The sequence below is a fragment of the Nothobranchius furzeri genome, chromosome 13 (assembly GCF_043380555.1).
Source record: "Nothobranchius furzeri strain GRZ-AD chromosome 13, NfurGRZ-RIMD1, whole genome shotgun sequence".
Taxonomy (NCBI): domain Eukaryota; kingdom Metazoa; phylum Chordata; class Actinopteri; order Cyprinodontiformes; family Nothobranchiidae; genus Nothobranchius; species Nothobranchius furzeri.
The window spans coordinates 29,862,710-29,887,949 of NC_091753.1; the positions used below are offsets into that span (position 1 = coordinate 29,862,710).

Consider the following 25,240-nt stretch of genomic DNA (forward strand, 5'->3'; position numbering starts at 1 on the left):
TAAGGTTACCTGATTATACCGATTTATTGTTCCAATTATTTTAAGAGAAATAAATCAAAGAAGACAAATATGCAGGAAGTGCATTGATCAAGATTGCAGTTCATCTCAATATCTGTTAAGCAATCAATAAAATACATAATTTAGTTCCAGCAATCAAATAATAATTCACACACTTTATTGAACCTTTTCACATTATTCTAATATTTTCTAATATTCTGAGATACTTAATTTGGGATTTTCATCAGTTGTCAGTTATAATAATCAACATTAAAAGAAGTAAACATTTGAAATATATCAGTCTGTGTGTACTGAATGAATATAATATACAAGTTTAGAATGGAATTACTCAAATTTATCAATGTTGTCATGATATTCCAATTTTATGACCTGTACATATAAAATCAGGAAATAAGTTAAAACATAAAAGCCTTCATCCATTGTTTCTGCAGTCTTTGCAGGCACAACTGAAGATTTATAGAAACAGTTAGTTAAATAAATAATAGCCTACATAAAAATCAAAAGTAATCAAGCAACAAATCACCTTTGAGTCAAAAGGCTGACTGATGTGATTTTAGACATTCAGATCTTTCATCACTGACGTCAATTATCTTCACAGTGAAAACTACAGCAGTTTCGAACATTATGTCTGCTTTGTACCAGAGGCCAGTGTCCAAACGTCTTACAGAGATAGGAAATTAATTCTATATGTAAAAAATGCAAAGTTGTGTTTTCCATTGAAAACCATGAACCTAGAAAACTGGCCATCAATAGGATAACAACTCATTTCAAACATCACAGAATCAAATGTGTACAGGATTTAAAACATCATATTTACAGAGTTTAGGTAACTTTATCATCCCAATTATACTTCTGCTCTGTTTAAAACAAAATAATACAACTCGTATATTATTTTACACAGGATGGGAATAAATGTCTGCTTGAGTGTTTGAGAGCTCAAAGCTGCCACGTAAGGGTAAGGGGATAAGGAGATGGTTTCACTTAAAGCAAAAAAAATCAACACATTTGGTAAAAAAAAAGACTCAAGATTCAACTTTCTACCTAAACACTTTGCATCCCTCTGCCCTTTGGCTGACCCTGGACCTGTTTTAGTTCTGCCTATCTAAAATGAAAATACTGTAAGTTTAGATGTATAATAAAATCAGATTGTTGGAATTGTGTTTTCATTTGACCTAAAAGTTAGTTTATCCTTGTAAGAGTTGTGATCTTTAATTAAATGAAATGAAACATTTAGTGGTAAACTGCTGAAAGTTTAATTTTTGATTACCTTCTAAACTACAGTTCTGCACGTCTCCTGTTTGATCCAGTCTCACGGTTTGGGCACATCAAAGGGTGTTTAACTTTAGAAAAAACTTGTTCGAACATGATTTAAAAGAAATTCATTTGAATGTTTTACATGAAAAACACTAAACGGGCAGAGTCTGGAACCCACAAGGAAACCACTTTACCCCAAGTTTCCACTATTTGTCAACATCTGACACTAGTTTCATGAAAACATGGGGTGGATTTCTACAGATGGCTCCCCATTTGACACAGCTACAACTAGGCAGCCATGTTGGATTTATAACAAGAAGTGAAAATTCTGACTTCCAATTGGACTTTTTTCAAATGAAAATAGTAAACTTTCAAGTGCCAAATGGAACCCACCATAAGTGAGCTATAGCTAAACAAACTTTCCTTTTTTCATGTCTTCATTCACATATTTTGGCAAGAAGGTGAAGAAAGCTACAACCTTTAGGCATTTCTCCTCCTTAACTCCCTCAACAAACTTTCAGCATCAAAGACCTTTCCCATCTGTGGTCCATTAGGCTACTCTTCATCCTTCCAGCTTCCAAAAGCTCAGTCTCATTATAGTCCAGGTCCAAATGAGGCCTGTGCATCTAATAAATATTTATAGTGACTCTAAAACGTCTCAGTCATTGTTTCATGTAGAAACGCGCGGGTTTCCAACTGCAGCTGGTTTTGTTTGGTGCAGTCGAGACTGATGTAGCTTAAATCTGTAACACCTTACCTCTGTAACCTTTATTTATGCTTTTTTTAGGGTGCATCATGAGCCTTAATGCTGGTTTCAAGTTTTAATAACAAATACTGCATGATATGAAATTATGATGTGACTGAAGAGCTCTGTGGGTAGTCGGGTCTGAGTTCGGCTCACAGGTAGGTCGTCGCCTCTTTGTTCTCCCTCTCTCTGGCCTGAGCCACGGCCACGTTGATGCACTGCAGCCACTCCTCAGCGTGCTTCTCGTCCTCGGCCTTCAGCACGTATGACTTGCTGTCGGTAAAGATCTCAAAGGCCCGAGGCAGCCCCCGATCCCTGCGCTTCTTAGCTACCACCTACGGACAATGAGAAGCAGGAGGACGGGTTAGTGTAGTCTCTTTCTAGCTCTGATCTGCCATCAGAACACGGCAATAAATACAAATCTAAAATCGTAATCTGTGGAAAGAAATTCCTTAAAGATGGTGGTTAGCTAAAGGGAAAAAAAGGGTCACCTTGACACTTTGCACCTTGCTCAGCTCAATAGGAATATCATCCATCTCATCTTTCTGTGAAGAAGACAAATGCAGAAAACATAAAGCTGCGTTAACCACTGAAAAGGCTTTTTTGAGCATATTTTTTTAAAACATCTATGGACCTTTCCTTAAAAGCATAGGCATCCAGCATGATTTTATTTATCCCGAAATTGAATGAATGTTAATTTAATCATAAATAAATACTTATCTAAATGTCCTAAATAGCTTATTAAGACTTAAATCACTGGTCTTGAGTAATGTTTTATGAATGTTTGCATCACTGGGTCTATGAGCATCATTTGAGCTCCACAACAGCAACAACATCCTCATCTTGCAGAGTTGGGTGAGGTGTGTTTGAATCCAGCGCTCTCTGGGAACACTTAAGCTAATCCGACATTTTCATGGTCTGTTTTAAGAAAAAGGAATATTTCAAACCCGCTAGAACGTCAAAGTTGTTTAAGCGTGCAGCATGAAGAAAAAATGATTTTGGTTGTTTGTAAATAATTATATTTTCCACATAGAAAAAAAAAAGTTATTTCACAAGTTTTCGACCACCTCCAGAACATAATGGCAAGGACACAGTAAGCTGAGAGAACAAAAGAACAGTCTTCTCAGTCTGAGGCTGCTGCAAAACAGAATCCACCTCCATCTGGAGCGCAGCACAGGGACGGTTGTTTAGAGAGGAGAAAGGAATCAGAACTCGGCTCCAGTCAAGTCTCGAGTCAAGTCCAAAGTCAATGATGTGGAAGTCCAAGTCCTTAACTTTGAATTTTCAAGTCATAATTAAGTCATCTGTCAAACATCAATTTAATGACAATGATCATAAATAAAACCCTATTTGCTCAAACAAGCAGAAAGTGCAACTGAAACTGATTATAAACAAAGTGCTGCTGCATTTAGCAGAACAACATCACACCCAGAACGAAGAATGAGTTATGATTTTTGTCCATGTTGGGCCACTTTTGTGCTAAAATATCAAATATGCTCAAGTCATCATCAAGTCAACAGATGCAAGTCGATTCAAGTCGCAAGTCATTGGCGTTCATGTCCGAGTCAAGTCGTAAGTCTTTATAGATTTTGTCAAGTCAGAAGTCATTAAAATAATGACTTGAGTCTGACTCGAGTCCAAGTCATGTGACTCGAGTCCACATCTCTGACAGTAAGTCAAACTCATTTGATAGTTGGACTCTGCCAAGGCTGCCCTTTGTCACCGATTCTGTTCATAACTTTTATGGGCAGGATTTTTAGGCACAGCCAAGGTGTTGAGGGGCTCCACTTTGGTGGCCTAAGGATCGAGTCTCTGCTTTTTGCAGATTATGTGCTCCTGTTGGCTTCATCAGAACGTGATCTCCAGCTTTCGCTTGAGCGGTTCGAGGCCAGAGTGTGAAGTGGCTAAGATGAGAATTAACTTACTTAAATCGGAAACCATGGTCTTGAGTCAGAAAAGAGTAGAATGCTTTCTCCGGATCAGGGATGAGGTCCTGCCCCAAGTGGAGGAGTTTAAGTATCTCAGGGTTTTGTTCATGGGTGAGGGAGTGATAGAGCATGAGATCGACAGGCGGATTGGAGATGCGTCTGCGGTGATGTGGGCACTTTACCGATCTGTCATGGTGAAGAGAGAGCTGAGCCAGAAGGCAAAGCTCTCGATTTACCGGTCGATCTACATTCCTACCCTCATCTATTGGTGACAAGTTTTGGGTAGTGAACGAAAGAACGACATTATGAATACAAGAGGCCAAAATGAGTTTTCTCTGCAGGGTGTCTGGGCTCTCCCTTAGAGATAGGGTAAGAAGCTCGTACATCCGGGAGGGGCTCAGAGTAGATCCGCTGCTTCTCCACATAAAGAGGAGCCAGTTGAGGTGGCTTGAGCATCTAGATAGGATGCCTCCAAGACGCCTCCCTAGTGAGATTTTTCGGGCACGTCCAGGACGACCCAGGACACACAGGAGGGACTATGCTTATCAGCTGCCCAGGGAATGTCTTGGGATTTCTCCGGAGGAGCTGACCCAATTGGCTGGGAAGAAGAAAATCTGGGCTTTCTGCTTAGGCTGCTGCCCAAACCTGGATGATTGGACGATAATGGATGGAATGGATGGATTCACCTCATGCAAAATAAACAGATGGTCCAGGAAAAGATCATGTGTGTTTGTGTGTATGTGCACCAGTGCCTACGTACTGATTTGCCCCTGCGGAAAAGCAACTGGTTTCCCGCCAACGTGAAGTAACGTGTTTTCCAGCGTTTTATAAACTTCCAGCGAACCTGCTTCTCTTTCAACTTCCCTTCGATTAGAGGTTGACCTTCTTGGTTCACAACTACAGGAACAAACAGAGAAGAGGAAAACGGCCTTAGAAATTTCAGTCATACTTAACAGGTATTAAATTACAAACGGTCTGTTAGTTCTTAAATGCCCACATAAACCAATAAGATTACACACACACACACACACACACACACACACACACACACACACACACACACACACACACACACACACACACACACACACACACACAAACACACACACACACACACACACACACACACACACTCACTCACTCACTCACTCACACACACACGACCCCAACTATGGGAATTACTGTTTAAGCATCATACCAAGCCAAAAGACTTCTGTAACACAGTCACCACCTTTCCCAGTAAAACTCAACCAAACATCTCACACTCTACTGGGCTTACTTAGCAGGTCAAAGGTTTAAGTTCAGTCAAAACAAGTCCACAAGAACATGGCAGCACCTTAAGCTTGTGGAGTTGTATTTGTTTTGTAACCATCCAACCACTCTAGCACCCTGCGGTTCATGAGTCGATCCTCTTTTCTGTACAAAGTGGGGATGCAGCTGAAGCTTAGACCAAACTGGGTCAAAATGTCCCCAACTCTTAGCAGATCTGCCCTCTTAGCATCAACTAATACCATTAACCCACAGAAGACTTGGATGTCATGAACCCGTGTACAGGCGGGTGTGGTGAGCGGAGGTGAGGATCCAAATGCGGGTGAAGAAGCAGGCAGACAGGAACATTCAATGAGGATTTTAATGTACAGGTTCTTCTAAAAAATTTGCATATTGTGATAAATTTCATTATTTTCTGTAATGTACTGATAAACAGACTTTCATATATTAGATTAATTACACACAACTGAAGTAGTTAAAGCCTTTTATTGTTTCTAATATTGATGATTGTGGTATACAGCTCATGAAAACCAAAATTCCCATCTCAAAAAATTAGCATATCATGAAAAGGTTCTCTAAACGAGCTATTAACCTAATCATCTGAATCAACTAATTAACTCTAAACACCTGCAAAAGATTCCTGAGGCTTTCAAAAACTCCCGGCCTGGTTCATTACTCAAAACCACAATCATGGGTAAGACTGCCGACCTGACTGCTGTCCAGAAGGCCATCACTGACACCCTCAAGCAAGAGCCACAGAAAGAAATTTCTGAACAAATAGGCTGTTCCCAGAGTGCTGTATCAAGGCACCTCAGTGGGAAGTCTGTGGGAAGGAAAAAGTGTGGCAGAAAATGCTGCACAACGAGAAGAGGTGACCGGACCCTGAGGAGGATTGTGGAGAAGGACCGATTCCAGAACTTGGGGGACCTGCAGAAGTAGTGGACTGAGTCTGGAGTAGAAACATCCAGAGCCACCGTGTACAGGCGTGTGCAGGAAATGGGCTACAGGTGCCACATTCCCCAGGTCAAGCCACTTTTGAAACAGAAACAGCGGCAGAAGCGCCTGACCTGGGCTACAGAGAAGCACTACTGGACTGTTGCTCAGTGGTCCAAAGTACTTTTTTCGGATGAAAGCAAATTTTGCATGTCATTGGGAAATCAAGGTGCCAGAGTCTGGAGGAAGACTGGGCAGAGGGAAATGCCAAAATGCCTGAAGTCCAGTGTCAAGTACCCACAGTCAGTGATGGTCTGGGGTGCCATGTCTCATTCTTCCGGCTCTTGGAGAGTACAGATGCTTTTTTCTCCTCTCCCTCCCTGCTCTTTCCAAGGCTCTTTTTGTCCTCTCTGCCTGTGCACTATGCTTCTTTGCATTTTTTCTGGAAACTGGAAATTATTAAACATGGATCTGGCCAGTTGGTCTTTCAAAGATGAGATCGGGAGAAGGGGCTCCCGGATGCCCCTCTGGAACAGAGACAGCTGGGTATATCATGGACTCCTGGAAACAGAGGAACTTGATCTGCCTGTCTCAACTGTCAGTAGAGGATTCTTAAGATGTCTGGATATCCGTTGTGTTGGTGTCAGGATTTCTGCTGTTTGGCCTGAGCGGTTGCCTGGGATAATGGAAAATTAACGAGCTTTCGAGGAATATTGGCTTAATCCCGGAGCTCTGGGATGGAATGCACTGTGCTGTAAAACCACAGACTGAGATAACTGTCGAGATGAGTCGTAAGCTTGGAACTTTGGCTGAGATTCAGGCTCTGGCACAGAAGGTTGATTTGATCAAGGGGAGAGTTGACGGATCAGCACGGATTGAAATAGTTTGATAATGCCATTATTGGATCTGGAGGGGTTGAAGACTGACAGAACTCTAGACTCTAGAAGGCGCCATATCAAATACAATTATTTGAAGGTTGGCTTTTTTTGTATTAAAAAGACTTTTCTTTTATTGGTCGGATGAAATATGCGAATGTTTTGAGATAGGAATTTTGGGTTTTCATGAGCTGTATGCCAAAATCATCAATATTAGAAACAATAAAAGGCTTGAACTAATTCAGTTGTGTGCAATGAATCTAATATATATGAAAGTCTAATGTTTATCAGTACATTACAGACAATAATGAACTTTATTACAATGTGCACATTTTTTGAGAAGGCCCTGTAGAAACACGCAGTACAATGAAACAATGAACCAACAAGACACACAGAACTGAGGGTATTTAAATACAGGAGGAACTGGGACCTGGAGTGATTGGAAGACAAGAGGCAGGTGGGAGCAATTAACAAGGACACAGGACTGAACAGAATGGGGGTCAGAACAGAGTGTGACAGTACCCCCCCCCCCCCCCCAAAAAAAAGGGCGGCACTGGATGCCTAACGCAGGCAAAGATGGTGTCTAGGGGGCCTGCGTCTGGAGCACCGGAGGCGAGACCGACATCTGACAGGAGGTGCCGACTTGGCCGGAGGTCTCGGACGTGGCGCTGACTCAACTTGAAGTGCCAGAGGGGGTGGAGCCTCTTGGACAGGCTGAAGCGCCAGAGGGGGCGGAGCCTCGTGGACAGGCTGAAGTGCCAGAAGGGGCGGAGCCTCTTGGACAGGCTGAACCGCCGGGGGCGGTGCCGCTGTAGGCAGTGATGCTGGCTGGACTGTTGGCGGTGCCGCTGACGGGAATGGAGGTGGGACCGGAGTGGAGGCGCTGACCGGAGTACCGCCTCCTGGAGTAGGGAGGACAGAGCGTCCAGCCGGAACTCCAGGAGGCTGATGAGGTTCTTCAGACTGACCAGCTCAGCCTGGAGAAGAGCAAACTCCGCCGGGTCGACCGCCGGTTTGGTCCCTCTCATTGCCCCCCCTGGAGTGGGAGGAGAATGTGCAGCCGGGGGTGACATCAGCCGGAACCACAGCGCGCCCGTAGTGCAGCTCTTGGGCTGAAGATGACGGCGGGGCCTGGGTTCCCTCCTAGCGCCGGGGACCAACTCCAGGGGAGCACACCGCCAGTCTGGGCCCAGAAAACCGGAGCGGTCCAGCTGCGGCTCCCAGCCTAACCTGCCATCTGGCTCCGGGAGGGTGGAGGGGATTGCCGAGGTCGAGGTCCGACGGCGGCATCTCCGGTGAGATGGTGGAGGAGGAGAGGAGACTGGCTGACAGCTTGAGGTGAGCAGGTGCTGCCAGGGGAGAGCTGCCCCGCTGGATCCTTCAGGTGGTCATTTCATTCTGTCATGAATGTGCGGGTGTGGTGAGCGGAGGTGAGGATCCAAATGTGGGTGAAGAAGCAGGCAGACAGACAGGACCATTCAATGAGGATTTTAATATAGAACATGCAGGACAACGAAACAATGAACCGACAAGACACACAGAGGGTTTAAATACAGGAGGAGCTGAGACCTGGAGTGATTGGAAGACGGGAGGCAGGTGGGAGCAGCAAGGACACAGGACTGAACAGAATGGGGAGACAGGACAGAGTGTGGAATTGGACATGACTGCGTGTTTGTCAGGCAACACACACTCTGCGTTTCTGAAACAGCAAAGAAAAAGCACCACGTGGACACGATGAAATGATTGCAAACTTTCACTGGAGGTCATATTTAACCACTTCCCATCTGCCTTTTCGTCTTTAACGTCCTGCCTTCTTATTAGCAGCCATCAGACATCAGAGCCCATGTTTGGTATGCAGGTTTAAAGCTGCTCATTAAAAACACTCAGAAGCCAGTCTTGCACACTCCATCCTCCTGTCCAACTCTCCCTCCTGGATTTTCCCCCACAGCATGACAGAAACACATTATTCTTATATAACTTACGACTTCTCACAGATTTAAATAAACTTTTACCATTTTGGAGATTTCCCTGAAGCAAAACTTATAACAAATGGGCATGCTAGCTTAGGAAGCTAAACTACACGATATTTGATTTATTTACCTTCAAAGACTTGACTTTCAGGACATTTTGGGTCAATACGTTTCTCTCCCTTGTGTCCATTCAAATCTGACATAATGTAGCAGTGAGGCTAATGCTAGCTCACTTCATAGTTCCTTGCAGTTTGGATCAACTATATAAAACAAAATAAGCTCAAAAGTTGTTCTTTAAAATCAAAAATGTAGTTTGTTTATTAATCTGCTTTAGATTTTATTTTGGGGGATCAATGCATAACGTTCCTGCAGTGGATCTGTTTTCCTCAGCTCACTCTCATGTGTCAACCCCCGTTTGTCCCTGCAGCAGACAAAATACCGTCCCTGTAAAAAGTAGAAAACTCTCAGGAGTCATGACAACAACAACTGCACGTTTGACCTTTTAAAAACTCAGATCCACCGGGCAGCAGTGGCTCTTTGCTCAGGTTTTCATACCTCCTCTGGGAAACAGATTGCATCTCTCAATAGGGTTTTTAGTGAAAACGTCCTGTGTGTGTGTGTGTGTGTGTGTGTGTGTGTGTGTGTGTGTGTGTACCTGTGGCCTTCTCAGGGTTGTTGCACATGAAGCACAGCCATCTTCCCTCTTCCTCACTGAATCCAAAGAGGTCAAAGAAACGCACCTCCTCCAGCTGCACCTGAAGGCTGTCCAGGTCCTCAGGACACAAACGACAAATAGATTTTCACATTTCATACAAACAAAAGTTTATGCTCAGCTGTGCCCATTTTAGGAGCAGCAGGATTAAACCTTCATTCATCAGCCTAACTCAGACTTTGCTTGCAGAGATAAACCGAAGCTATGCGTGTCTGCAGCGGGTTGTGGGTTATCTGACAAGCCGTCTTCACTCTTAAAAACAGAGAAATCCACACAGAGGGAGTGTGAAAAGCTCCAGAAAATATAAATGTTAGTGGAGAGGAGGAGGGTATGATAAGACTTAGTGTTTGTGGCACCGCATCCTCCAGTGCCAACACAGTGAGGTGGAGATAAGCGGCTCTATGAAGCAACCTTGACTCTGATTGGCTGATCGCTGTTTGGCTTATCAGCAGTTTGTGAGATGTGCTTTGAGATGTGGAAATGACAAAAACAAGGTCAAAGTGAGATGGGCTGATGAAAACAAACCCCTTTTTAAACAGAACTGTAGTAAAAAGAGTTAATTGCCAAACTACATCGGGCATGGCTAATGTATGAATCCATATTAATGAATATTGTAAGGAATTAATTTACATCTAATTAAGGAACCGTAAGACATAAGATTCCATAGTAAATATGAAATCAATCTTACGGACCGTTGGGTTATTTTAACCAGAAGATTTAAGCAGAAGGAAGCAGTTTAGAAGCAAATGCATGACCTTGAGGCAGTCTCATGCAGATTAGTTCTTTGTCAGAGGCATCTGTGGAGAGAGGGTAAACAACCTTCGGTGGAATTGCACCTCCATCACGTTACGATATGAAGGAGGATTCAAACAGTGATAAAAACCATGCCAATATGACTATTCCACCAATCCCCATTTTAAAGTTGCATAAATGTTTATTCTCTTTCCATTAAACAGTTTTTGCTACTTTGCTAAAAACAAATGAACAAATATTCAACATTGGGACCAAATGGAACTGATTTGATAATAAAAAAAAATGAATTTCAGATAATTAAACTATTATCAGCTCTCATCATTTGTTATCAAGTTATTTAATCAAATTCATATTTCCAGACATGATATTTGGTGTGTGAAACCAGAGACTTTGCTGAATAGATGATAATGTGAGATCTACATTCCTGTGTAAGCCATGCTTAGAGTTAAGAACCAACGTCTTTATTTTTTAACAGCTAATAAAACGCAGACGAAAACAAAAATTGAGCAAAAATGGTATTGAGTGTTTAAAAAGTCTAAATAAGCAGAAAACTCTCAGGACTGATTCGTGTCAGTAGGAAAGACGAGTGAAATGTTACTGATTTAGGGTACAAGAGAACGTTAAAGCAGAACCACATCAGAGTAACACAACACATTCTTGTTGTGGACAGAAAGATGGATTCAACCTGCAGAGGAAGAAAACAACCTGTTTTATTTATTCTAACTGTTTTCTCCTCCGTACTCAGGACATCCTTGTAAAAGATGTTTTCTAATCTCAATGGATTCTCTATCTGGATGAATGAAGATTAAATAAAATACTGATTTCAGTTTTTAATTATTAATTCATAGAGTAACAATTCAAGTCTAGTTAGATGTTTTAGATGAATTTTACTTTAATATATGTTTTGGTTTTATTTTCTAATTCCTTTTTAATATATAAGATGCAGAAAAATCAGGTGCAAATCCATTTGTCCCCCACCACACACACACACACACACACACACACACACACACACACGCGCGCGCGCGCGCACACACGCACGCACGCACGCACACACACACACACACTCCCCTTTTGCTCTAGCTTTTTAAGAAACACTTTAGGCCTTTTTTATTCTTACCTGCTGAAATAATTTACACTCTTTCATTTCTACATCCAATATCTGCTACACACAAACTTAAGAAACATTTCCTTTTTACTTGATTTTGTCCTTTTTTTTTAATTCTTCCTCACTCACATACTTTAAGTTTCAACATTTATTCATCTACATGTTGTTTTTAGCATCACGTCCACCCCTTATAATATACATTTGTTTTCCTTTCCCCCTCCATCGTCCTCGTTTCTTCCCTCTGTTTTCTCAGAGCTATAAACGGGCTGAAGTGAGTTGTCGGGATGTAAATGTGAAGTCCGTCCTAAATCAGAATCCTCATAAAGCCCAGTGGCCTCCCTCTAAAAGTCTCCCTGCTGCTACCGACTACATTTAGGACTCTTTCCGTCTCTGTAGAAGTGTCCTACACGTGTTTCTGATTGGCTCACAGAGACAGGAAAGGTCCAGTGGGTCTGACTGGAAAGCAGAGAGGAGAGAGGAAATGTGGTGCTTATAGATAGAGGTCGTGACCTTTCTCCCTCTCTCCTGTTATATTGGAAGTAACACAAACTGCAGTTGTCCCCTCATCCACAAGGGCTGGATCCAGAAATGAGGAAATTCCCATTGACTCCCATGTTAAAATGCCAACTTGAGAGCAGAAATACACATGTTTACAGCCTGGTACAAAATACATTTCAGGTTTTATAGGTCAAGTTTAACGCCATGACAACTCTGAGCGGGTGAAAGTTTATAGGACTTATCTGTTCAGGTGTAATTAAAGCTTGAAATCATGAGTACAAGCGGCGTGTCATTTTGATCCAAAGGTACCTACTTTCCCTCTGCTTTTCAGTCCTTGTTTTATTGTGGTTCCTAGAGCTCTGACTCGGGCCGGCATTGCGACTGTTAGCCGCTAATTGGCTACAGGGTAGAGTCATTGCTTGCTCTGGTGCTTTCTGGATGCTGCCTCACTGCCTTCAGTCATGTCCTGGTTTAGAGACTGACAAAAAGCCATAAAACTGAGCAGAATGTTCAACAACACCATGTTTGCGCTCTGTTGTGCTTCTATGTTGCAAACAGGTCACCTCACACTGTTTACAGATTACTCCATGCCCTTTTTTCATAAAGATTCCACTAACTCTAACCCCCCCACTTTTTCCAAAGTCAATTTATGTCCCCTGCACTTTTTACTAAGGATGTCCCAATACAACTTTTTCACTTCCGATACAATACCAATATTGCAGCCTTTAGTATTAACCAATACCGACATCAATCTGATACGATATCAGCATAAATCATACATACTTTTACCTATTTCATAGTGTGGAATGTATGAAAGACTTGATCAAGTGATATTACTCAATCGGAGAACAAGAGCCAATAACAGTAAGTATGAAAAAAAAAGACCATTGGTTGCAAAAATGTTAACCTTTAATGGACCGCTTATAACAGAGACTTTGATGCCGTCTGATATAATTCGATACAGTGCTTTTGGGCTGATATCGAATTACTTCCGATATTGATATCGGAACGGGACATCCCTACTTTTATCGTCCAAAAACAATACTACGCTATATTAAATAGACACTGGTTGAGCACTATGACTAAGAGGAAAACAACAGTGTGTGTTGAAGCCTGTTTCCCATTAGAACCGTCCATAAGCTCATCTATTGGCTGTGCTGATACTTGCTAATTTGTGATTGGCTGTTTCAGCCACATGTGTACTTGACAGTTCTGTATTCCTGATATTGCATAAAAGAGCCCCTGGGCTGTAGTTTTATACATACTTTTGTATGCTTACTGTAAAGACCCCTCCACTCTAAAATGGAAACTACATCCGTGACATCCCCCCCCAGCATGCTGTGAAGAGCAAACACATTTTTGTCACAGAGCTGGCAGGGAAACCCAAATACACCGAGGTGAGCTGAGTTACCCTTACTGCACACAGGAAGCACCAGCGGCGCGGAATGGCACCGCTTCAAATAGAATCCATCATAGTCTATGGAGTGTCATAAACCAGCAGCGATGTGGCAATTTTCAGACGTGTCCCAGAAGCGGCACGTCGCACAGCTAAAGATAGGACCGGGTTCTATTTTTTCCACAAGCCGCTTCTGGGATGCGTCAATTGCCGCAGTTAACATAGGGCTAGACAGGAAACCACACACGGCTTCAGTGTAAAATCACTGGTAATTTTCTAAGTAAAAGTACTGCAGCGATGCACTTTTATATACCGTAAATCCTCTAATATTGGCCTGTATTCAATTAACGGCCGGGTATCACATTTTGGCCGGTGTCGGAGTCGGCAGAAGTGAAAAATAGCTGGTTTTTTATTGTGGCCAGGTGGAATGTGGTAACAAGCAAGTACCACGGGGGACGGTTGTGTCATCGTCTCACTTTTGATTTGCCAGTGATAGACCGCGATTTGGCAGGTGTGGAGACGAAGAGGAGGCGAAAATATGATATAAAATTCAAAGAGAACGTGCTGATTATGCTGCAGAACACTCTGGGGAGCAGTAGGGGTTGTATGAACTAGTCACTAATCGACTTCACCGCTCTATAGTGACTTGTTTTGCCTGTCATCGACTAGTCGCTGTCCCGTGATAATGACCGGCAAGATGCAGTCCTCGGAAAAGACAGCAGCCTGCTGTCAGCAGGTGACAAGCTCCTGCACGTCGGAAGGCAACGCGCTGTGCCAGAGCGTCGGTACTGACACCCGCCGTAAAACGGACATTTAACCAAATTGTGACCTTTACCCTCTTGCAATTTAACCTTCCCCTCACCCCCATCCTAACCTTAACCAGCTTGCGCATGCAAAGCTCTGATTGTTGATGCGCTCCAGACATCTGCGTAATGAGCGCAGCCACAGTAACATTATCAAATCAGGTGTCGCCACCTCAAAAACTAATTTAACACGCGATCGTTCATGTAGGCTCATTTCCTTTAATGTTTTCTGTCTTTTATTTGTGCCTGATGCTTTTTGCTGCTGTGGAGCGGGGCGCTTCACCTTGTCCTCCGGTGACGCACCTCACCGGTGCGGCCGGCGAGCAGCGCACACTGTGCTGTTTTTGCGGTCGGTAGATCTTTTAGAACTGCAGTTCAAAGGTAACTCATAAGGTGAATATATATGAACCCAGGTAGCAGTTTTTCTTTAGGATTGAGAGGAGATGCAGGAAGATAATAAACAGACAGGACAGAAAAATAGTCAAATAAAAACAAGTTAGTTTTTGTACCTGGTAGCAACAAACAGACACCATCGAAGGTAATCAGAAGTGAGGAACAGAAAATGAAATAGTTATTTTAATGTTTAGAGCAACAGGAACTCTGACAGGCTGCAGGCGCATCAGTGAGTTTGCGGCCGCTGTGCAGGGGGAGGGGGGAGAGGGCTGAAGCAGAAACTACCATTGTTAAAAGAAATGTGTTTAACTTGGATAATGTGGGCGCAATTTTAATCGTCAAAAACTCCAGCGAACCAACCACTCAAATAGAAATTGAGGCCTGCCTCTAATTCTGGCCCTCCTTCCAATAAAGGCCTGGAGCTTGATGAGCTAGAGTAAAATACAGGCCTGGGCCTGTATTAGAGGATTTACGGTATATGAAGCTTACGTGTGACCCAATGGCTTATTTACTCACAGCATCATTCCAGAAGTGCAGCGATGTGATTTCATGGCTTTAATTCTGGCAGTGGGGAGGGATAACATCATATATGACTTCGAACAGCAAAAACGAGATTTCCTTCTTTTTGATTTAATGGCGGACTGCATGAACAACCCGTAACCTTTGAAGTCTCAAGGGATCTTGTGATCTCGCGAATCGAGCGGCAGAGAATCCGCTTCACTGCTGAGACTCTCCCGGTGTGCACTTGAGTGCAGTGATTGTCGCGAGTAAACCGTTCCGCTGCCTTTCCGCACCACTGATGCTCTGCGGTTAACCCTGTTTTAGTCTGAGTAGTGTCGTTAGAAAAGGCCTGCTAGTTTGAACTCACAACACATTGTATTTGACAATGTAGCAAGTCACATAAGTCAAACGCTCTGTGAGTGTGTGTGTGTGTGTGTGTGTGTGTGTGTGTGTGTGTGTGTGTGTGTGTGTGTGTGTGTGTGTGTGTGTGTGTGTGTGTGTGTGAGTGAACACATATGGGTAAATGTGGGCTCCATGTGGTAACCATAGCTGTACACTCAGGGTAAAACACTGGGCAGATGTATTTTCTCAGTGGGTTTAATTATCTTCTAATGAATTCTCAGTTTGTCCCAATGTAAGCACGAAAATCACCACCTGCGCGCGCGCACACACACACACACACACACACACACACACACAAATATTAAAAAGACAAAGTGAAAAGAATGTTTGTTTAAAGAAATATCCATTAAGCAAACGTCAGCTCCTATCTTTTATTTCTTTCTTCATGTAAGTGATGATGTCATCCCCTCTGCAAACAGTATGAACACACACATACACACTCACGCTGCAGCCTGGTTACCTTCCTTTGCGGGGTGGTGTGTTGGGTCATCGCCATGGAGAAGCTGTGAGAGCCTTTAAGCTGCGTCTTCTCCCAAAGAGACGCCAGTCTCTGGACAGACTTGTCTCTGGAGCACAGAGGGACACTGGACTTACTCTGGTTAAATTAAAACACAAAGCTGGACGTAAGACAGAAAATATGTGGGCAAGAAAACATCTGGACAACAAAGATACAAATGAATGAAGTCTTTTATCATGTGGTGTGTTAATGTCACATTCAGGGTGCTAACTGCACCGTGGCACCGTTCAGGCGGCCTGTCTGCTCAGGAAAAATTAACAATCTTAAAATGTTCCCTCTTTAAGCATCTTCCTATCACTTCGGTGCGGAGGAAAGTCATTCCCAGATGGCAAAAGCAGAATAGAAAATAAACTATTTAGCTCATCTGATGGAAGGAGGTAAACGGAGAGAACTGACCTACCAAATATAATTAAACCCACAATAAAATTGCATCGTAAAATTTGATCTTCAGCATTCAGGCACATCCGCGAGTCAAGCACCATCGCTGCTTTAGAGAGGACACTCCCTTCTATTGTCATCAAAACACCAAATGAGGTAATTTGCCTGGAAGAGATCCTGGACTCCCCCCAGCAGAGGTCCACAGGCTGAAGCTGCTCTGGCAGCATGTTGTGGAACAACTCATCAGTAAATGCCTGGCTGGGTTTTCCCTTAAATTTGAACAGATTTTTAGTTCTAGAAATCAGAGCTCGTAATGAAGAAAAAAGATTCAGAGCAGACTTTGCATAGAAAGTAAAATTCAAATGTGTTCAACCCAAATGGATATTCTACCTCTAAGTGTAATTTAGTCTGCTGCCATAATCCCCAGAGTTAGATAAGTGGGAAAAAGTATTTTATAACTAGCCCAGTAATTCTTCTGATTTTGTAGTATTCCATTAGTTTAGCTTAGCATAAACAATGTAAGTGAATGGTAACAGCTAGCATGTGTGTGAAAAAGTCTCAATAGTCAATAATGATCCTAATGTTTTTAGATGACCTCAATAATTACAGGATGCAAATGAAAACAATCAGTAATATGGCAGAATTACAGGAGATGGGACTACATTATCCTTACACCTTGCAGCCGCAGCTTACAGCGATGCTTTGTCACAACGTAATTCCAAGTCTAAATCAGCTAATGTGATTCCTTTGTGCAACTTTTTATTTTTATTTGCAGCTGATATAATCATTGAGGTTACCAAGAAAACATAGGATCAATATTGAGTAATGTTCATGACTTTTTCACATACAATGCTAGCTGTTCCTATTCACTTACGTTGTTTATGCTAAGCTAACGCTAACAGAATACTGCCAGATCAGGAGAATGACTGGGCTGCATACAAAATGCTTTTTCCAACTTATGTAACTCTGGGGAATATGGCAACAAACAAAACTTTACATAGGAGTGGAATATCCCTCTAAAATAAATGGCTCAACTATGTTTCTGCAAACTATTTCCCCTTAATTCTAAAAATGTTTCTACCAATGATCCATCCTGGTCACTCGCCCCCACTGCAACATGTGGTGCTGCAGCACTTTGTCCAGTGTTTGCACAGATGTGTTTTTGTGTTTTACAGCTGGATGTCCGAGTGCACCTGTAAATGCAACAGCATGATGCGAATCCAGAGGTGAGGCTGGTGACTTGTCAGGTTGAAGTAGGACTTGGCGTACAGGCAGTAGTAACCCTTCAACGGGCAGGAGAACGACAGCTTAGCCACACAACCTCGACTTGAATCTGTAACACACACACACACACACACACACACACACACACACACACACACACACACACACACGTAAATTCAGTTGTCCATGTCATGAGTTTAAATTCACCCCAAGATAAATGACGGTTGTTAAATAACTGAATTTTCTTTTTACTCATATCTTTGTTTGATATTGAAATTTATTTGTTGTTCAAGCAAAAACAGAGAAAATCTGTGAGGCCAAATCCGTTTTTCACAACACATTCAAGTTCCGTCAGAAAAACATCTGGTGTCACTGAGTTTCTTTGTTGAATAATGTTACAACAGTACAGTTTCGTGGAATATCTGATGTAACATTTGCTGACATGGTGAATTAAATTTGTTACCATAGTAACTAAAACAAACTGTCGACACTCATAAATCAGGCTTGCTGATTAATGAGTGAAAACACAAGACAGACAGGTTGAAGTTTGACTCACGAGTATGTGCATTTGTCATTCTTCTGATGAAAACACAAGATTAAATGAAAGTAATCTAATTACAAAATGTCTGTGAAACAACAGTCAGAAGAGGGTACAACAAGGCCACGCCCAAAAAACAAACCAAGCTGATTCCAAAGATTACGCAACTGCTGCTGCGACGTCAACCAGAAGCACCTGCACACTCTGTCGGGCTTGTGCGTGATTGTGCGTTAGTGTTTGGTGTACGCGCACTCCTCTGTGTAATCCTCGCCCCGAGAGACTGAGGGTCAGCATGCAGACCCATGACCTTCTTTAGACCAGATACTGACAGAGTAAATTCACGGGAATATAAGTGGAGAGAGTGGATGTATTATGTAAAGACTGACTGGATCCAATAAATCAGTTCAAAATAGAAAAAGCAGAATGACAAGCACAGCAGTGATGATTTGATTTAGTGAATCAAATCGATTAAAAAAATCTGAAATAATCAGGCGTGAACAAAAATAAAATATCAAACGCCTCTCGGGAGAATGACTGGCAAAATGTGAAAGAGGATTAGATTATTTGAGGAGTATGTGGTTTCTCCTTTCGTTGTTTTGTTCACGTGAACGTCTGAAACTCCTGTTTTTAGTCAGAAGAGCATGTTCACAGCTTAGTGTGAAAGCTTTCACTCATGTCACTACTGTCCTTCTTGGTTTGCACACTAGTTGTTTTAAGTCAGTTCGTTCCTACAGAGATATCCCTGCTTCTCTTCTCACCTTCTTAATTAAATACACATTTAATCACTCCTGGTTATTGAGGCCAGACTGTCTTTGGTTCTGTTTACTAGCAGACTTATCACAGGTGTGATTGAGTGGAGGAAAAGTACGAGCATGAGCACGCTCATGCTGGGATGCACGTGCAGCTACATCCTTGTAATAAAAAGTCCTTGTTGTCAATGCTCCAGGTGGAGGAGTTTAAGTATCTTGGGTCAATTGTCATTTTATGAACCAATCTACATTCCGGCCCTGACCTCTGGTGAAGACCTTTGGGCAATAACCAACAAAACAAGATCACAAACACCAGCAGCCTAAGTGAGCTTCCTCTGCAGAACTCATCCTCACCCTCCTACGCAGGAACAGAACCCCGCTGAGGTGGTTCAGACAGCTGATTAGGATGCCTTTGATGGGAGGCGTTTCCTCAGGACAGACTCAGGACTCGCCAGAGATATTATCTCTCACAGCTGGCCTGGAAACGCCCCCAAGTCCCTCAGAATGAGCAGGAGCAGGCAGCTGGGGAGCGGGAGGTCTAAACCATTGACCCCACGACCCGGTTCACAGATAAGTGGCAGAAAATAGATGGATAGCGTAAACTGACACGCCTCTGTGAAAGGGATCATTTTTCTATCGCATGTTGTTGTTTAGTGAACAACTTAAACATGCTTTGTGTAAATAAAGTTGGTTGAATAGATCTGAGCAACATTTGATTATTATTATTGATTTGTCTGGTGCAGCAGGTCTGAATCAGGCTTTGGTGAAAACACAGAGTCTCACATGATGATCGCAAAGGAAACAGACAGACTGAAACATGAATAAAAACAAATGCTGCATGTGTGTTTGAACCACTAATAAAACTTAAACCGTGTTTAATGTCACACACACATCAACTAATTAGGTTTCTGCAGATGTAAGAGAAATTGGATAATTAAGGAAATATTTCTAGATTTTCAATTCTTTTTAAATGAGTGTAAGGCATTAGTGAGTTTGTTACGTCCCCATTAGTGGGGTCTTTAAGTGAGTATGTGGTTGGTACTTGTGTTTATTTCATTTTATTGTTATATGACATACTCAATGTGGAGCAACGGAGCAAGAAAGAAGAAAACTGTCCGAGGGTGAGAGCCAGGAAGAGCATCTCATCTCCATGACAACAGTGACAGGGATTCCCCCTCAGTGAACTCGCTGCAGTGACATCATCCAGGAACTCCGGTCAAAGCGCCGAGAGCGCAGCTGCAGGAAATAATGACTGATTACCTTATTCGTGCCGAGTGGATAAAGATGTCGTGGGATCCGCAGTTCGGGGAGCAACTCCTACCTATGAGTTGTTTCCCTGCTCCACGCTCCTGTTGAGACTTAAGCCTGGTAGAACTATAGAGAGCGCATTTAGTCTGAGGTAGATCCTCTGCACTTGCCAAACGGTGGTTGTGGCTTTGTTTGTTAGTTCTCGTTATAGTTTGACATGGTCCAGATCATTGAGCTGGTGGTTTTGAGTTTGTTTTGGTTTAGACTTTAGCAAACATTTATAGTATTAAGAGAACCTTTGGTAAGAAGAACACCAGCCTTATTATGTTAACCTTTTGAGGTTCTAGCTAAACCAGAAAGCTGTGTATTTTTGTTGTGTTTTATTCCAGGAAGTTTTCCCGAGTTCCTTTTAGTGTCTTGTATGAACCTGTGAGGTGGTTCTATCCCCTCCTTTTACTTTATTAAAAAGAGATTACTACTTTACAATCCGGCGACTCCTCCACCTCCTTTCCCCCGGTCCATCTTTTACCTTTTACTTTACTTTGCCCGGGTCCTAGGTGAAGTCGTGACAGAGTTACAGAAAGATATAACATATTTAAGGTGGGAACTCCTAGATTGGGGTCTCTGGTCTTTTGGGAACCGTGCTACCGTCACATGATGTATTCATATTGATACATGCATCGTATTCACAAGTTGTTTTCTCTGTATTTCAATACATCAATAGTGTAAAAAAAGTTGAAGGAAGATTGTGACATTCTGAAAATCAAACCAAACAAAATATGTTTATTTAGATCCTTTCATATAAAGAAATAAAAGTCGACTTCGTGTGAAGGACTTGACTTTGTTTCAGCATGGACCAGTAACATCATTTTTTGAGCAAACATTAATGAACAAATTATTCCCAAAACTTCCAGAATGTCATGTCTCCCAGGTTGCCGTCCTCCTCAGCCGGGCCCTCATCCACCTAATTCACACCTGCACCCTGTAATCATGTCATCCTGGTCACCTGTCCCACCAGCTACATATTCCCCAGCCAGCCACCAGTTCCCTGCCAGATTATTGAACGCCACAGCAAGTAGATTCTCCAGCCTTCTGTTGTTACCTGACTCTCGGACCTCGACCCTGTTCTGACCCCAGGATTTCTGCCTAGCCCCTGTCAGGATCCCTGCCTGGTTATTGGATTTCCTGGATTTTTGACCTCGGACCTGTCTTCTGACTTCAAGCCTCTCGCCTGCCTCGTCTTATCCCACGCTGCTCTCTCTGGTTCTGAGCCTCGCTTCCACCTGACCAAGCCCCTGACACCTTTCTGGATTTTTGCTAACAAACACCCAAACTGTTCAATAAAAAACTTCTTACCATGTTCGTTTGTCCTCACGAGTCCTCCATCCAAGGTCATTACACAAAAACTATTAAATGTCTTTTAAAGAATGTTTAAAAGTGATTTAATACAAAACCTTTCAAGTAATTGTAGTGTCATGATCATTTTTCCAAACAATGCAAAACAAACGTTCTCATAAAATGAATAAAACTGAAGATATTTTAACCCTCCCACTGTCCTAATGGGTGACCCTGCGAGGAAAGTCGACCATTGAGCAGGGTTGATGGTTTATCCCTTGAGGTTCATGTGGCAGGGGTGAGGAGTGAGCACCACCTCACCCCTGCCACGTGGACCTCAAGGAATAAACCATCAACCCTGCTCAATGGTCGACTTTCCTCGCGGGGTCACCCATTAGGACAGTGGGAGGGCCGAATGAATGAAAGCTAAATGTGACAAACACAAAAATAAAAATAGTTTAAACTTCAAAAACAGAAATAACATTTCTTTGTCTTAAAGTGTTTTTTGTTTTTGCTCATGAAGGTTAAGATTTGCTTCACTAGTGAATAACTGCAGGTGAAATGATGCCTTGCTGCTTTTATTGCTGACAGTATTAAAATAGAGTTGGAGGTTTATCGTTATTCCCTGGATCTGGATCAGCTGATCCGTGGGTCTGACGGCTGTGCAACACAGAGCTAAGAGAGAGCGTTCACAGTCGTGTTTTATTCCTAAACGAGACAATCAGCTGAAACAGTTGAGGGAAATTTGTTGAAGCTAAATCACAGAAGTCCATATTTTAGGAACCCGTGTTTATGTGTTCATAACTGAACAACATTTAATTAGAGTCAATGAGCTGTTACCGCAGATAGCACTTTACTGTCACCCAGAATATTTTACTGAGGATATTTCCTGTATGACCGACGCCACTCCGTCTTGTTTAGAAGTGTGTCTCCATCCGGCTGCAGCCGCTCAGAAACGGAGATCCGTGCTGCAACCTGATCACTGAATCTGCGTATTTCCGGTAGAACACGTTTGTCTAATGATTTATGCAATAATCAGACTTTTATTTTACTTCCACAAAACACTCACTTTAGATTAGATATTGCAGAATACGGGGACGGCTTGCCATCACGTTTAAAATCAGTCCCTCGTTAATGACAAGTCAGGCAGGATGGCTCACTGGCTGCTTCCAGGCGAGCGACTTTCAAGTGCATCGCACGTTACCGGCAGCTCGGGAGCGACGTATTTGAGACCCCTGATCTAGATGGTATCGCTTTAAAATTCAGCAGCAACTCGGTCTTTTTCAGATGGTGTATCAGGAGCTGTAGCCAGGTGCATGATGGGATAGCTGAGAGTATAAACAATAGAAGCATTGGACGCTTTGTGTGTTGTGAGCTTATAAACCTACAGAAAATGGCACACTCCTGTTGTGTGAAGGGCTGCCGTGCCAGGTCACACTATTACAAGAAGCAAAAAGATAACGACATAAGATTTATTTCGGTTTCCTGATTGGAAGCGAGTTTCTGGACAGAAAATACAAACACGCCTGGGTCGCAGCTGTCAGAACATAGAAGAAAGCATCACTTTCTAAACCCTGTCTCCCCACAAGCGTGCTTGCTTGCAGCATTTTCATAAAGGCAGGTAAAACAGTTGTTTTGTGTCAGTGATCTTACTGAATGTCCGTTTTTGGGCCATCTCCCAAACATGGAGGGCAGCCTTTCTTCTGCTTAAAACTTATTATGTTATTTATTAGTATCATTTCTTTCTTTGGTCTTTAAAATAACTAAACAAATGCGTCCACACCTTTATGTTTTTGTCTGAAACGTGACATAGTTAGAAAATGATTCGATCTGATGTTACCCAGTACTCAAGTAGTGGCTACTTTTTACTCGATTATAAATATGTTGAAGTAGTGCTACGCTTACTTGAGTGATATGTTTCTGGCCGTAATGAAACGTCTGAGCTCCATTTGTTTCCCTTGAGCTCGTAGGGATCCACATAGTCAATCGTAGACAATTTCTGAAAATACTGACCCCTAGCTTCCTTCACAAGTTCATCCCTGTAGGGATGCATTCATCCTTGTTCTTTTTATCCTTCCTTTTGACTCGTGTGTGCTGCTTCAACTTCAGCTGCAGCTTCACCTAGCAACGCGAGTCATACACTCAAGATGGCGTCAAGAGGGTGTGGTTGACAGGTCCCGTGCCTGACAGACTAAAAAAATTCTGCATTGTGATAGAAAAAGTAACGATTTAATCCTGTAGATTAAATCGTTGTTAAATAACCTTTAAAACGTCTCATTTAAGGAATTAAGGAAACAAACTGAGAACTGGACATGTCGTGTGCTCCAAACAATAAGTCTGATAATACTGTGAGCAGAACTAGCCGGTGCCAAACTGCAGGAGGTTGTTTAAACAGAAGCATCACATGAACCTCGTCACTACCTGGGTTACCCAGGCGGGATAATCAAGCACATTAATTACAACCTGGAAGCTAAAAACCCGCCATTATGTCCGCTATGAATGTTAATGCGATATTAAATTGTTACCTTCTATCACACACTGCTCTGGGACCGGGATCTGCTTCACCATCTCCTCACTGAACTCTCTGAGCGTCTCCATATTTTCTCTTAAATGGATGAAGAGTTTGTCCTCCTCCTCGCCTCCTCTCTTTCCATTCATCTCTCCACTTTGAGGAGTTTCAGCCTCTTTTTTCTCGTTAGCGTTGAGTGGAGCTGCGACGTCACCTGCCATCTCAGAGGACGACGCCTCACAGTTTTCTGAGTGCTGATTGGACAGAGAATTTGAAAAGCAGCTGTCTGTGCTTGGCTCCGCCCCTTCACCGTCATCCGCCGTGTCGGAAGTGATGGAGCGTGAACGCGCAGCGTGAAGAGCCAGGCTCTTTGACCTGGAGAAACACCACACACAAGCACACCCATGCACACACACACCGAACAAAAAAAAAGATCATAAATCCTAAATTTGTGGGGTTTTAAAATTACATTTGAATGTTCTGTCAAAAATCTAAGAACATTTTGTCAATAGTACCCTTTCCAACAAATAATTGAATGCATTTTAAAGAAAATAATAGTGGAAGAAAGTTCTTATTTCACAATGCTCTGTGTTTTTGAATCAGCCTCCAAAATATTTTTGTTTCGGATTAAAAAAAGTATTTTCTGATGTTGCTTAAGTTAAAAAAAAACTTTTAAAAGCCAAACTTCTGCAGAAAGGTACCACCAGGAAAACATTTAACGAACTCTGGTGAAGGAGCCTGAACATACACATGCTTCAGGTTTGGCTGAATGAAAAGCAGAAACCAAACAGGCGGTTCATACTTCAAATTTACAGTTTGTGTTTGTAGTGTTTCCAACAGGACTGTGTGATCGCTGCTGCCACTCAAAACAAGATCAAAACATCTGGCATGCAAATAACAGGAATTCCCATAGAAAACACACTAAAACCTGATCATAATAAAGAGCTGACGTGTATTTTTACGTTAGCTAGTGAGTTTTTATGTGCTGTTATAGGTTTTATGGAATGAATAATGGGGTTCGTGTATAAAAAGGACTCAAAAACATACAGATTAAGTAAACATGTTTGTTATGCTTTTATCTAAACAGAACTTTATTATATCATCAATATTTCACCAGATTTTAAGGACAAGTTTATGCCACCATGTCCAGAGGTGCTGGTGACCTAAAGATTGGTCTGAAACAA

The 25,240-nt window shown here is 42.4% G+C and overlaps 1 protein-coding gene across 2 annotated transcripts in view; it reads right to left on the reverse strand.

Annotated features, from left to right (window-relative positions):
- veph1 (ventricular zone expressed PH domain-containing 1) overlaps window positions 1-25,240 on the reverse strand; it is a 125,057-nt gene continuing 99,817 nt past the window's right edge. For both annotated transcript variants that reach the window (XM_015951820.3, XM_015951821.3), the window contains exons 9-15: window positions 24,073-24,431; window positions 17,647-17,786; window positions 16,019-16,153; window positions 9,648-9,765; window positions 4,706-4,842; window positions 2,509-2,562; window positions 1-2,352 (exon numbers count right to left, since the gene is read on the reverse strand). In XM_015951820.3, coding sequence (XP_015807306.3) covers window positions 2,170-2,352; window positions 2,509-2,562; window positions 4,706-4,842; window positions 9,648-9,765; window positions 16,019-16,153; window positions 17,647-17,786; window positions 24,073-24,431 — 1,126 coding nt within the window. In that variant the 3' untranslated portion in view covers window positions 1-2,169. The remainder of the gene's footprint in view (window positions 2,353-2,508; window positions 2,563-4,705; window positions 4,843-9,647; window positions 9,766-16,018; window positions 16,154-17,646; window positions 17,787-24,072; window positions 24,432-25,240) is intronic.